The sequence below is a fragment of the Aquila chrysaetos genome, chromosome Z, assembly GCF_900496995.4.
Source record: "Aquila chrysaetos chrysaetos chromosome Z, bAquChr1.4, whole genome shotgun sequence".
Taxonomy (NCBI): domain Eukaryota; kingdom Metazoa; phylum Chordata; class Aves; order Accipitriformes; family Accipitridae; genus Aquila; species Aquila chrysaetos.
Genome location: NC_044030.1, coordinates 36,131,823 through 36,144,680, shown reverse-complemented (window position 1 = coordinate 36,144,680; position 12,858 = coordinate 36,131,823). Strand labels below are relative to the sequence as shown.

Here is a 12,858-nt window from a genome sequence, read left to right as displayed (position 1 = left end):
TCTGGGACTGAGGCACAGACTATGTAAAAGCAAGCAATCAGAGATATGGTGTCTAACAAAGCAGCTAAGAGTGTCTTATGCAGGTCTTCTACAGTTTCCTTGTCCTAAATGTTCAGGTCTAAATAGCTTCTTATTCCAAATAGTTAAGAAAAGATGGTTTGATAAAATCCATTATTTTTTTCACTCAGTGACTAACATATGAGAGATAATACTGCTACTTGTATATAATACCATATGACCTTAATTCACACATACAAAAACCCCTTTGTTTACTCTCTTTCTCCAGGAAGTAGACACACTTCTGTCTGAACTTTAGTCCTGACAGCATAAACCCTGGTTCTGAGCTTAGATGGCAAGTTGTTCAGAAAACACACAGCAGCAGCAGAAAGTGCTGCTGATGCCTCAAGAGTAAAGAATACTTGCACAGCTGGGAGATGTAATTCTGTGAGGAATTGCAGAATCACAGAATTGCTGTGGGTGGAAGGGACCTCTGGAGGTCATCTTGGTCCAACACCCCTGCTCAAGCAGGCCCACATAGAGCAGGCTGCCCACATGTGTCCATGTGGCATTTACACTCCCTGAATAGCCTTTGCTATCAGGACTGACGTAAACCAATCTCATGGAGTTTAGTAACGCAATCCTTTCGCAGTTGAATCCTTGCATCAGAAGTCATGGTGGTAATCTGGCATGTCCTACTAAGAGCTGAACTCTTCCGAGTAGCAACACACTATAAATGCACTGGCAAATTCCAGTTGTACATTTCTGGTGGGTCACTAGATAGTAAGTGTTGTTTAATAGTATTACTGTTACACAGGTACTGTCCAAAAAACGTAATGCTTAATTCAAGCAAGACTCCAATGAATAGAAATATTCCCTAGAAAGGACACAGTGCCTTAAAAGGTGCCTTCATTTTAAGCAGTACCTTACTCCTCTGTTTAACCACTAGTTTTTAAATGAATAAGGGTGGCATAATCTGTAACAAATGCAGTAACAACAAATACCTTTTAAACAGGTCAGATTGCTGTTAGAGTAAGCTAATGATGGCAGTCTGATAGAAAAAGGGCATACAGCTTCTTTTTTTTTCTCCTTTACCAAGTTCCTCATTTACTCACATGTCAGTTAACTGCTGTTTCATTAAAAATGCAGTTTTAAACTGCAACTTTTGGATCTCTTTCAACAAACATTCCCCAGAATGGGAGTGGTGGTAGACAGTGTTTCTGGGAATGGAAGTGTGAGAATATTACGTTAACAAATTAAAGCAAGAGCTAAATGATCTGGGAATACTGCAGACAAATCAAAGCAGCTAAAGCAAAAACTCTCTCTCTGCCACAGATGCAAGTGGAAATACTGGAAAGGAAAACAAAGTCTAAATATTCACAAATCAGAGAATATATATTTGCCTTACAGCTTGTGGTTGGATAAGAAGGGATAAAACAAGTTACTAGATTGTGCTAAATAACTTAAAAGAACATTGCTGTCATGGAAAAAATTCAACCTTTTAGAGATAGCCATTTAATATAAGAAACAGGCAAGAGGGAGAAATTTTGAAGTTTTTGTAACATATCTGAGGCTTAATAATAAAACATTTAATTGCGGAGAGTTTGTAGAATACGGAAGTCAAAACCAAACCCCCAAAACTTAAGTACCATTGGAAGACTCTAATCTAAAGTCAGAAAAAGCAATCAAAATATCAGAGAATTGTCAGACCAGAAGAAAGTCTGACTGCAAGTGCTGAGGGAAAGACAAGATGATACTAATTGGACCAGGTTACCAAACCACAACGTCTGGAAAATACGCAGGCACAAAACAAAACTGAAGAGTACAAATTCCACAAATGACAGAGATCTTTCTTGCAAGAGGTGGCATGAAAGACTGAACAAGGCACGGAAGAAAATGCAACCACAAATAGTACCCAGCTTATTTGGATAGAGGTATCACATCTGTAAAAAATAAAAGCATTTCAGAAAAATGACAAGATGTACCAGAAGAAGCTGCAGGATGCAATCATCTTACGCAGAGGAAGGCTACATCACTGTTCTGAGCAGGGAAGATTTACCAGTAAACAATTATCTGTGGCAACTGTTCCAGATATCAGGAGAAGGTGGAAAGCTCCCTTCAGCACAAATGAAACCTTAATATTAAGTGGATTTGAATACAAGTTCCTGATTTAATGTGCCATTACAAACAAGAATTTCAAGAGCAACTTCGGTCTTGCTGAGCACAGGAAGTTAATGGTCAAATCATTAAGAGGATGATTTCTGCTGTGCTGCAGTGTATGAACAAGATTGAAGGTCATCCAAAATATGCAAAGATAGTTTTGTAACGGTTACAAGAAATGGAATTGGTTAAGTCAAGCCTACATTTGTTTGTGGAGGGTGAAAAACCTCCGTATTTTTTAAAATTAGAATTTCACTATCCAGAAATAATATCGTTACATACTAATCTCTGATTAAAAAAATAATCTTAGTTGCCAAACATGATGCCCGACTATGACAGTGACAGATATTGGACCACAGGTTGATTGCTTTTAGTGTAAATATTTGCAGAAAAAAATACTATGTTCAAGCTACTCACAATCCTGTGGAAAATGGTGCCATAAGAGCAAAACACACAAAGTTCAAGTCATGCCTACTTTTGAGGAAGAATCCCTTGAAAGACACACTAACACTGGATGAACAGACCTCTGAAAATTATCTAACTGACTGTGTAAGCTCAGTGTTAAATACTGCCCTGCAATTTTTATAAACATTGGGGGGAAATTATTATGTACAATAATTACATACGTTTTTGTTTCAAGAGTGGTATGAATAAGTCCTCACAGTCACTGAATGGTATATGAACCTTCATTTGCAAAACCTGGACTCTTTTGGAGAGGCTCCTTTTCCTTATGACATGGCCAATAAACAAGAACATAACAGAACTTCAACTTCTTTCACAGATACCGATAAAAAAGAGCCTCTCAGCCCCTGAGAAGAATATTGTGCAGTTTTGCAGGCTCAATGGACTGACAAACTTAATGCAGAGACTAAAACCCATGAATAAAGAAAGAAGACCAACACACAAAAGATCAGCTCAGAGACTAATTTTGTTGGCATCTCTGTTGTATCATCTGTCTGCACATAGCTCTTCTGTGAGCACAGGCAGACTACTGGAACAAGTTAGTTCAACATAGTCACTCTTACTATCAGCTGCTGGTAACAAGAGTGGAGAAACACAGACCCCATTCTTTTTGCGCAAATGCTTTTTTCATTCATTAGTTAACCCTTCATTTTAATAAAGACTACTCTTAGATACAAGTCTTGATCCAAAGTTCTCCTTCACCACAGCCAATAAGCAAGAATTTCCTGAACATTAACTCTGTTCTTCAATTCATACACTCAAAAGTACATATTAATGAAAGGGTGTTAAATGAGATTTTTTTTTTATTAAGTAAGAAGGCAAAATTAAAAACTGTCAGTTCAGAAGTGTCATTATCATGTGTTTTGTGATCATATTTAAATTAGCTTTTGTTTCACTAGCTAGTTTTAATTACCAAGCATTCTTAAACCAGCATACCATATACGATCAGAATGACAAAATTTATAATTAAAAAATATGCAAGGTAAAAATCTTAAATACATTTTTGAAAGCACAAATTTGCAGCAGCAGAGAACAGATGGAAGGAAATTCCACCATTTAGGTGTCATGGATGCAGAACACCACAACCTGTGTAATAGGAATAAGGCAGGAAGTTGTGAAATAGAAATAAGGCAGAGTAGACTTGAAATAATAATTTTAGAGAGGCAGGACAACATTAATTTTTTATCTTTTGAAATATCCTCCTCCAACAAAATGTCAAGGTTCTGTGTGATCTTACAGCATTGCAGGTTTGCTTTCACTTGATCATAAATGCTAAGCCATGTTTAGGTTTTGGATCCGTCTTCAGTTTATACATCTCTAAAACTGAAGCCAAATTTGAATATACAATGCACAGTATGCCTACATCACCATTTTAAATTCTTTTGAAGCACTTAATGAAAATGTAATACTTTGGAAACTTACACAACACAATTATCTCCTATTCAAACACAGCAATTTCTTCTACAAATCAATGCCAACAGTAAGTTGGTTATTACAAATCAGCCTCCTATGTGCTACACCTGTAAAAAAAAACCCTCAGTTTTAGTGCTTGGAAGACTATCGTACCTCTGCAAACAGTTGTACAGCAAAGGTTGTACTGTCTGAGCTTAGACCTTCTAGTTTCCAGTGGTTTTGATCACTAGAAAGATGTGGAGATAGTACAGGAGAATAAAGTACATGACTTAAAATAAATTGACTATTTAAAAAGGAATGGGAAATTATTCTTAATAGATCATTTTAATCTTTTCTGACACACCTTAAGCAACTACGTAAGTGACTAAATGCTTGGAACAGGCTGTGCTTAGATGTTGCAAACTTTCCTGCAATGCACATTTTTTAAGAAAAGGTTAAATGGATGTCCCCAAAGTATGGATATACTTGATTCTGCCTGAGAGGCTTAAGCTTTGTGATCTCTTGAAGCCCCTTCTAGCCCTAGGTTTCTTTCATTCTGTGAACATCTGAAAATCACGTTTCAATAAAGGAGGCAGAGAGGCATACATGGGGGAGATGTGACATTAAAAGCTTTGGATGTACAAATCAGGTGTATACTCTACCTGCTCCCACAACCAGTATCTTGGGCTCACAGCTACTGACACAGTGCAGGAGAGATCTGGAGCGGACATTGAAGTTGAGGAAAGCCACGACGCAGCCCAGCTTGGCCAGTCCAAACCACACATGGATGAAGTCTGGCTCGTTGCCCATCAGCAAGGCCACTGTGTCGCCCTTCTTCAGAGCCCCGTGGTGCAGGAAGACCTGTGCTATCCTGTTACTCCTCCTGTCCACATCCTGGTAGGTGTGCACCTTCCCTTCATAGATGAGGAACGGCTTGTGGGGCTGCTTCTCAGCCAGCTTCACAAACTTGTCCAGGACAGTGACAATCCTCCCTTGCAGCCGGTACATCTCCACTCTCAGCCCATACAACAAAACTTTCAGCAGGTATCTCAGGTCAGCCCAGAAGTAGGGGAAGAGGAGTTTCTGGATGAAGTGCAAGGAGACAATTCCGGCGGCAGCGCCCGGTACCCAGGCGGGCAGCATTGGCAGTGGATAAAGGTCGTCCCAGCCACTCATTTCCTTACAGCCAGGCGGCTTGACACACGGAGTCGGGAGGTGGTGAGCAGCCTGGCTGGGTGCGGAGTTCAAGGAGAAAGCCGGTCAGGGCTGAGGCTTTTCCCGCCCTCTCCTCCTCCAGAGAAGTGCGCCGCCGCCCTGGGAAGCCGCACCAACTCCCGGTCAGGCACCAGCAGCGCAGCGGGAGGCAAGCAGCCGGCGGCGACCGCCAGTCGCACACCTCCGCCCCGCTGCCCGTCTCAGCCCCGACACGGCCGCCGCCCGCCCGCCTGCCTCGGCCCTCCCCCGCCCCCGCTGCGGCGGGCCCTGCACCTGCGGGACGGCACGCCCCGGCGGGAGAGGCCAGGGCAGGCAGGGCGGGAGCCCCAGCCCTCACCACGCACGGCTGAGGCGAGAGCCCCCCTCCCCGGCGCCCGGGACTCACGGACAGCACCAAGCTGCTGGCGGGCGGCGGCGGCTGCTCCCTGAGCCGGTTGCATAAGGCGCAATCTGCTGCTCACCCCACCCCCGGCGGCGGGAGGCCGGGAGGTTGGCTCCTGGGTAAGGCAGCGGCCGAGGGCAGGAAGCCTTGCCCCGGCATGGCCCTCGCTGCGGCGGGCGGCGGCAGAGCGGAGGCCGGGGCTCTGGTCCCTGGGAGGACGGTGGGACGTGCCGGGCCGGGCAGGGCCCCCCCGCTGGGCTGTTCCCTCGTTACTTGTAGCGGTTCGGCCCCGGGGAGTCAGTTACCACCGTTGATCCCTGGGGCTCGGCTCTGCGCTGAGGCGTCGAGCAGGGCTCAGCGTCCAGCCGCTGTCACCTCTGGGGCCCAGGCCAGCCCGCTGCCTCTGCTCACACACACTACCTGGGCCTTAGGAGCGGTTTTAGACTGAGGAGACCGCCCTTGCAACTAGCCCAGGTCCGGAAAATACCTTCAGGAGCGGTTCAGTCCACCTGGAAGCTGGGGCCTGGGCCAAGGCTGAGGGTCAGTGTACCATGCGAATGTCTTCTTCATGCTGAAGGGACACCACTGGCAAGAAGCAGTCATGCCTGGGCATGGTGCTGATCCTGCTGCTGCTGAGGTCTGTCACCCCTAGCACTTCAACGCACTGATGGCTCCCTGGCATCCGAAGGCATCCACTTGCCGTTGCTCTCGGTGAGACGCAGAATGTAGTGTTCATGTGTTTTAGTGCAGCTGAGTCTGGAGTTACATGGACCATTGGAAGCTGAGGTCATTTTACGACTGACGCATTTTCTGCCCTTCTATTGGCCGTGAGCAATTGGAATCCATAACTCTAGTGCATCGTGACAAAAAATCAGAAGGTACTGGCTTATTTTAAATCTGTAGCCTATAGTAAATGCATTTTTTACAGGATATGAATGTGTTTTTAAGTAATTCTGAATTTTCTAAAGTCGTAAGACCGTAAGTACTGGTAGTTTACAGTACGAACACCTCTGTCTGCATGTTGCCAATATCACAGCAGAATAATCTAGCCTTTTGTTGTGTTCCGCACCCCATCCTATTGTTTCCCTCATGTACTGGGCTAGTGCTCCAGGGTTTTATCTTGACTAGTGCTCCAGAGTGTTCTGCAATATCTGCAAGAATGTACTTCTCATCTGTCCAGTTGGCACTTGATATTCAAATCTCTTTCCTCCCCAGAACAGTACATCTTAATTGTGAGATCTGAAAGCTGACAGTGTAGCCTTTGTTTCCATTGTCTTCTTCAGTTACTAAGCCAGCCTGCTATGTCATTTATGAATCTTGGAGTCAGTGAGGGATGTCTTCCTTCTCTGGACAAAGAAGAAGTTTATATACCAGAGGTTACTTCTTCTGAACTCATCTTGAATTTTATGAATAGCATGGAGGGAATCACATATCAGAAAGGATATGCTAACCCTTCTTGATACTGTCTAGCACAAGTGTTAGTAGAAACCTTGAAGAGAGTAGTAAAGCCTGAAGAGTAAAAGCAACTTGTCACTCAGTTCTTTCTAGAATCCTCCCTTACTGCATCCAGACAGCATCTCTCAATTTCTGCTCTGCAGGTCTTCTGGCCACTGCTCATGCTTCCACGCTCAGAGTGGAACAGCCCTGACAGACCTTTGTTTCTCTAAAACACTTACCTGATATCCCATTCATCCAGCCTGTATCTAGCCCATTGGCCCTGTCTCCTGTTCTGCTAAACCCCCAGCCATTCTCCTTTGCTACCAGTCTACAGCTTCTTCTCTTTTTTTTTTCCTTCCTTTTTTCCCCCTTCTTTTCTTTTCTCTCCTGCTCTGAATATCAGTCACTCTTTCAGCCTGTAAACTGTCCTATACTATACAGCTTTTCTTTCTAGGCAGAGGCAGTTTTCATATGGCAATTTAAAATGTTTAAATATTGGAAATACACATGACAGTTACGGTTTGAACATTTCATACATTAAGCAAATAGCCTAAATTTGTCCAGAGTCCACCTTAAAAAACTTACAACTTACTTTGAACCGTGGTATTTTTCCTGCAAAGCTTGCTTTGTCTAACTTTGGTGGGTTTCTTAGCTAACCCTGTTCACCTCAGCAAGAAACTCCTGTCAGCTTCTTCTCTTCTTCTGCCCAAGTCTTCCTCTTTATGTCTAAGGATCTCCTTAGCCTCTTTTAGAGCCTTGTGACAAAACAAGAAAATTGCTATCAATGAAGTGTGTATGGAAATGTTCATGGGTGAGGAAGCAACAGCTGCAAAAGAGCTGAAAGGGTGATCTGTACTGATAATGAAGAATGCAGTTTTCAGGCAGTCAAATTGAGGAATATATTGTTTCTGGCAAGCCCAGAAGGCCCACACTCTGATTAAACCACAGTACAAATGACTCATTATGGGGCAAACCTGCCCTCTCACTGGAAGAGGATGACAACAAGGGTACAGCATATCACATATGCCCTTGGTCTCCTGTTCCCCAGTAGGTGGTAGGAAGACAAGGAACTTATAAAGAACTCAAGAGATGTAATTCAAATGCCACAAACAGATTCCTCAAATTATTGTGTTAGTACAAGAAGACTTTTCCCTCCACCATAAATGTGATACAGATTTCTGTTCTACAAACTGAAAAACATATAAATCACTCTAAATCACAGTGCACACTGCCTTCCTCAATGTTTGATAAAATGACTACGGTAGGATAGTAATGGAAACAGTAGATCATAGGTTTCTCAGGCTTTTTGGCATATGTTCCACATCATGAAGTTGGAGAATTGGTACTTTATTGCTGAGAGAGAAAAAACTTGATTTAACCAGAGCTTTTGAAGGTAGATTTTGTACCAAACCCCCACTAATTTTAACAGGAAAAGTTCAGTTTACTCATTTTTTTTTTTTTTCTGCCCTTGAAACTGACAAACACAAAGAATAATGGAAATTTAATTCTGGCCATATGACTCAAGCCAAAGCTCAGTTCATGGTCATTTCTTCATGTCATTTGAAAAAACTTTTTAGCTCTTGCCTTAAAACCCTGGGAATCATATGAACTGTCTTCCCTGTGGTCCCATATGCACTGAGAATGTAATGAGGGTCAGGGAAAAAGGTGGGCTGAGGCAGCAACAAACACATTGAGAAGTGGGAGGCAACAGCTTCTTATACCGCTTTTCCATACTAAGAATGCTCCTTACTACTGGGACATCTCTCCTTTAGGTCATTGTGTAGTCAAACTATAATAAATCATGAGTGGTCTTTGTTTGTCAGCTTCAACTGCAGAGACAATCAGTTTAGCTCAAAACTATATGGTTTTGACTAATTTTTGTCATAAAGTTTTTAGTCTAGGCTAACTCATTTGTCTTAGCCCCAAAGGAATGGAGAACAGACACTTCAAGGTTTGAGTTGTGTTCTCAGCTGGCTCTAATACTATTATTTTCTGTTTCACCACTAAGACTGAGGCCTGATTAGATGAAGAATATACAGGCCCAGCTTTGTTATATAAGTGCTGTCTGGACATTGGAAATGAGTACAAGCAAATTAAATAGTGCAAAACTAGATTACAAATAGATTTCATGGGTCTTTAAAGGTGATAGTGGCAGTAAGCTAATAGTTTTTTATTGATACGGTCGTGTTCCTTACTTGTACGGTGCAATGGAGATATCTGTATATGTTGTAAATGTACACCTATATAAAGACAGAAGTATTTAGTTTTTCTGCTGGTGAGCATCACTTCTTCCAGAAAGACATTTTGTGAGAAAATAGAATTTTTGCTTGCTTTTCTTAGGTGAAGGTAACTTAATGGCCCAGTGTTTGGGGTTTTTTTCTTTGTTTTGTTTTTTTTTTTTTTTTAAATAAATAATAAGTAACTTAAATGGTACAGTAACCTGTGCTTAAAGTAATGCAGAAAACCCACTGTACAGTTATTTGGTTGACTAGAGTTTGGCCTTGTTAACAGCTACATAAATGTGCATAAATAATGAATAAAGGGAAAGACTGTGAGCTTTAAGGAAGTTGTATACTTACATGTTGATTTGAAAGAAGAGGCAGTTTGAAAGACACTCTTCTTTGCAAGGATTACTTTGAAGGAGGCAGAAAAGAAAGCAGAAGGGGAGGCATTCTGCTGTGTAGTGCAGATGTGACAAGAAATGAGAACAAAAATGCTGGAAGAGTCAGATCTGTGAAAAGCTCTGGGTATACTGATGAGAGTGAAAGTAAAAGCAATAGGTGATAGGTAATTGATAGAGCACAAAAGGAAGATAAATACAGAATGGCCTGTGGATGGGAGAGGTGTATTTTAAATATACTGTGCTGTGAGCTGAAAATCAGACAGGCAAGTGAGCAGGAGATTGCATTTACTAAGGTGACTAATGACTAGCACATCACTGAAGACATTAGTCATGAGAACAGAAGGGAAGAATTTTGTGCTTTAGATGTTATCAGTGCTGCTAAACCCAAAGAACAGAAATGATGAGCAAGATCCTAACATAAAGACTCTGATACTCTAAAATACTTAGTTTCAAAGGAACATTGTCGTTTTGTGATCTCTGAATTGTCCCTGTTCCTCTCAACTGTGCAGAGAAATTATATCAATCCTCTGTACTCATTATCCAAGTGTCTTTATAAAGTTAACATTAATTTACTTATTGTCATCCTCTCCAAGGGAGGAAGGAAATTTCTATAGTGTATGAGTTGTTTTTCAGTAATTTTCTCATTTGTTATAAAAATGTATAACCTGAGGCAAGAAATTTCAGTAGACAATGAAAGAGTCACAGAATTCAGGTGAAGCAATACTGGAATTGGATTTGATCCCTGCCTGTGCCAGAATTCCTGTGTGATACTGGATTAATCACTTATGCCCTCCCCAAACTGAGTGATTTAGCCAAGCTATATGCCTAACCTTTCAGACTTTCAGACCCTCTTAGACTCTTGATTTGGTGGTTAGTCAAACAACTATACATTAAGACAGCTTAAATTCACCTTAAGTATTTTTGCTTTCTAAATTTTCAGGTTTTTATCCCATGGAGATGTATGCACTTTTATTAATATTTTTTAAAGTAAATAGCATAGGATTTGAAAGGCTCACAAAGAAATTAATAATTTTATTTCATGTTAACTAGTTAATAGCAATGAAGATAAAATTTTCTGCATGCATGGGTCAATGAGTGTAACACAAACTACTGACCTGTTAAGTAAACACGAGCTGCCATGTGCATTGAATATAGCAATAGTCGTCTGAGAAAAATTGTGTGTTGTTATGAGATTAAAATTACTAACATAACACATACTTGCAAGTGGTAAATTCATATTGTGAAGAAGCCTTAATTAAGGCTATTCCAAAGGTTAACTCTAAAAAACCTCTAAAAACTCTTCTGTTAAACGTAGTGATATTTATTTTTAAGTAAATAAAGCACCAAAAGTACAGCAAGAAATTTACCCATTAATAGGCTTCTTGTACATGTCATGAGCTGGAACCTATTTTACTCTTGACATTATGAAGAACTCATAAACTCATACCACAGACAAACCACTGAGCCCAGAATTATTTAGTACACTGTAATTATTCTGCTCAATTTCCCTTCAACAGAAAACATTTTGATGCCTGAGAGTATGGTATGACCCAATAATGAAGTATAAAGGAGTTTAATTTTCTTCTAGGGGAATTCAGAGGGAAGAAAAATGTCTTTTTGAAAATTGTGATTAAATAAAACTAAAACATTTTGCTGTAACATCTCAATGTAGCAAGAAAATACACACAAATTACAGAAATGCTTCTGTAGTGTAAAAAAAATCTAGTTTCGATATTGTAATTTTGACACATTATGCCTTTTAATATCCAGATAACACAATATAGTGCTGCATGTATATAGTGCTTGCATTAACTCTGAACCTGGCTAATATGCCTAAGGGAATTAGGTTGTGCTATTTTAGTAGCATGAATGTCAACAAAGTGGAATACTTCAATTTTGAAAAAAAGAAAAAAAAAGTTGTTTTAAATAAGGTATTTTATATGTATGAAGTTTTTTTCCCAGGGAATATAATAGCATAAATTTTGAAGTGTCAGCTATTTATCTCAATTTTTTATTAAAGTAATTTTAAAGTAGTGACTTTTCTTCTGGAATAGAAGTTTTGAATTTTACAGAAGAATAAGGTAAAATAGACATTTGTAGAAGAGCGTGTCTGTGACTTAAAAATATACAGCTAACTTTTCAGATTGTCAGAGAATGCTGTAATATGGAGAAGAAAACAGCTTCACAGTCTGAAGATTATCTTGCAGATTGTCCCCCACTATTGAATTCTTCCTAAGCATCTGTTGAATCCTTTTCTATATTTTAAAAAATAGAAACATATAATCTAGAAAATATCTATAAAAATAAACTTACCTTGAAAATGCAATTCCCAGCTCTTCACATCTCACTATTCAACTACATCCCCATTAAAGTAAAATAATTATATCTAAATAATTGTGTCTTAATTTTCGCTGTTTATCTGTGAAACTTATGTCTAGCAAAGTCTAAAAACTTAAATCTAAAACTAGACAAGTAATAAGCAAACCAGGAATGGATGGCTGAGTGGCCAGCAAGCAAGTCATAGCACTGAAACAGACACACAAAACTAACTCTTGACTAATAATGTCACATGGGGATTTGGGTAATGAGTGGTGTAGTCATACTAGAGTTATTGCAGGGACCCGAGGAGGTAAAGATTAAAGTTGTGGTGGTGACAGGGACAGGACATCATGGAAGTTTTTGATCATTGGAAAGTATTTAGGACTCAAATCCGTAGGGAATGAAAAATAATTTTTATAATATTTTGGAGTGCTTCTTTATTCTGTAATTTTCTGAGGACGTTAATTTAAAATACTTACATTACATGAAGTGTCTGGTCTCGAGTCATTCATTACAGCATGTCAACACTACAGACTTGTGTCAACCCTTCAAGGATGTAGAGAAATATCATCTCTGGTAGATGTAATTTTATTAACAGAAAGCTTTACTATCAATGTAATAGACCATTAAAAAAAAAAACCCAAAGCACTTTATTGTTGTCTTTTAATTCACTTTGAATACGCTGTATGGGTAAATCTGTAGTTTTGCCTGAATTCATGAAACTTTGCTCATACTAGGAGCCATTTGCCTGTATGTTATGCCACTGTATTCGTACTCCAGTAAAATTTAGCCATAACCTCCCAGAGAAGCAAATTGAAATACTCAGATTTTCTCACTCCTTGAACAACTTTGTTGACTGCTGATGGAATAA

The 12,858-nt window shown here is 40.2% G+C and overlaps 1 protein-coding gene across 2 annotated transcripts in view; it reads right to left on the bottom strand.

Annotated features, from left to right (window-relative positions):
* Window positions 1–6,020, bottom strand: part of SLC27A6 (solute carrier family 27 member 6) — a 41,050-nt gene extending 35,030 nt beyond the window's left edge. Inside the window, exon 1 of one of the 2 annotated variants that reach the window (XM_030005382.2) lies at window positions 4,674–6,020. In XM_030005382.2, the coding sequence (XP_029861242.1) occupies window positions 4,674–5,187 (514 nt within the window). In that variant the 5' untranslated portion in view covers window positions 5,188–6,020. The remainder of the gene's footprint in view (window positions 1–4,673) is intronic. The other variant, XM_030005381.1, reaches the window with a different exon arrangement.
* Between the last annotated feature and the right edge of the window lie 6,838 nt (window positions 6,021–12,858).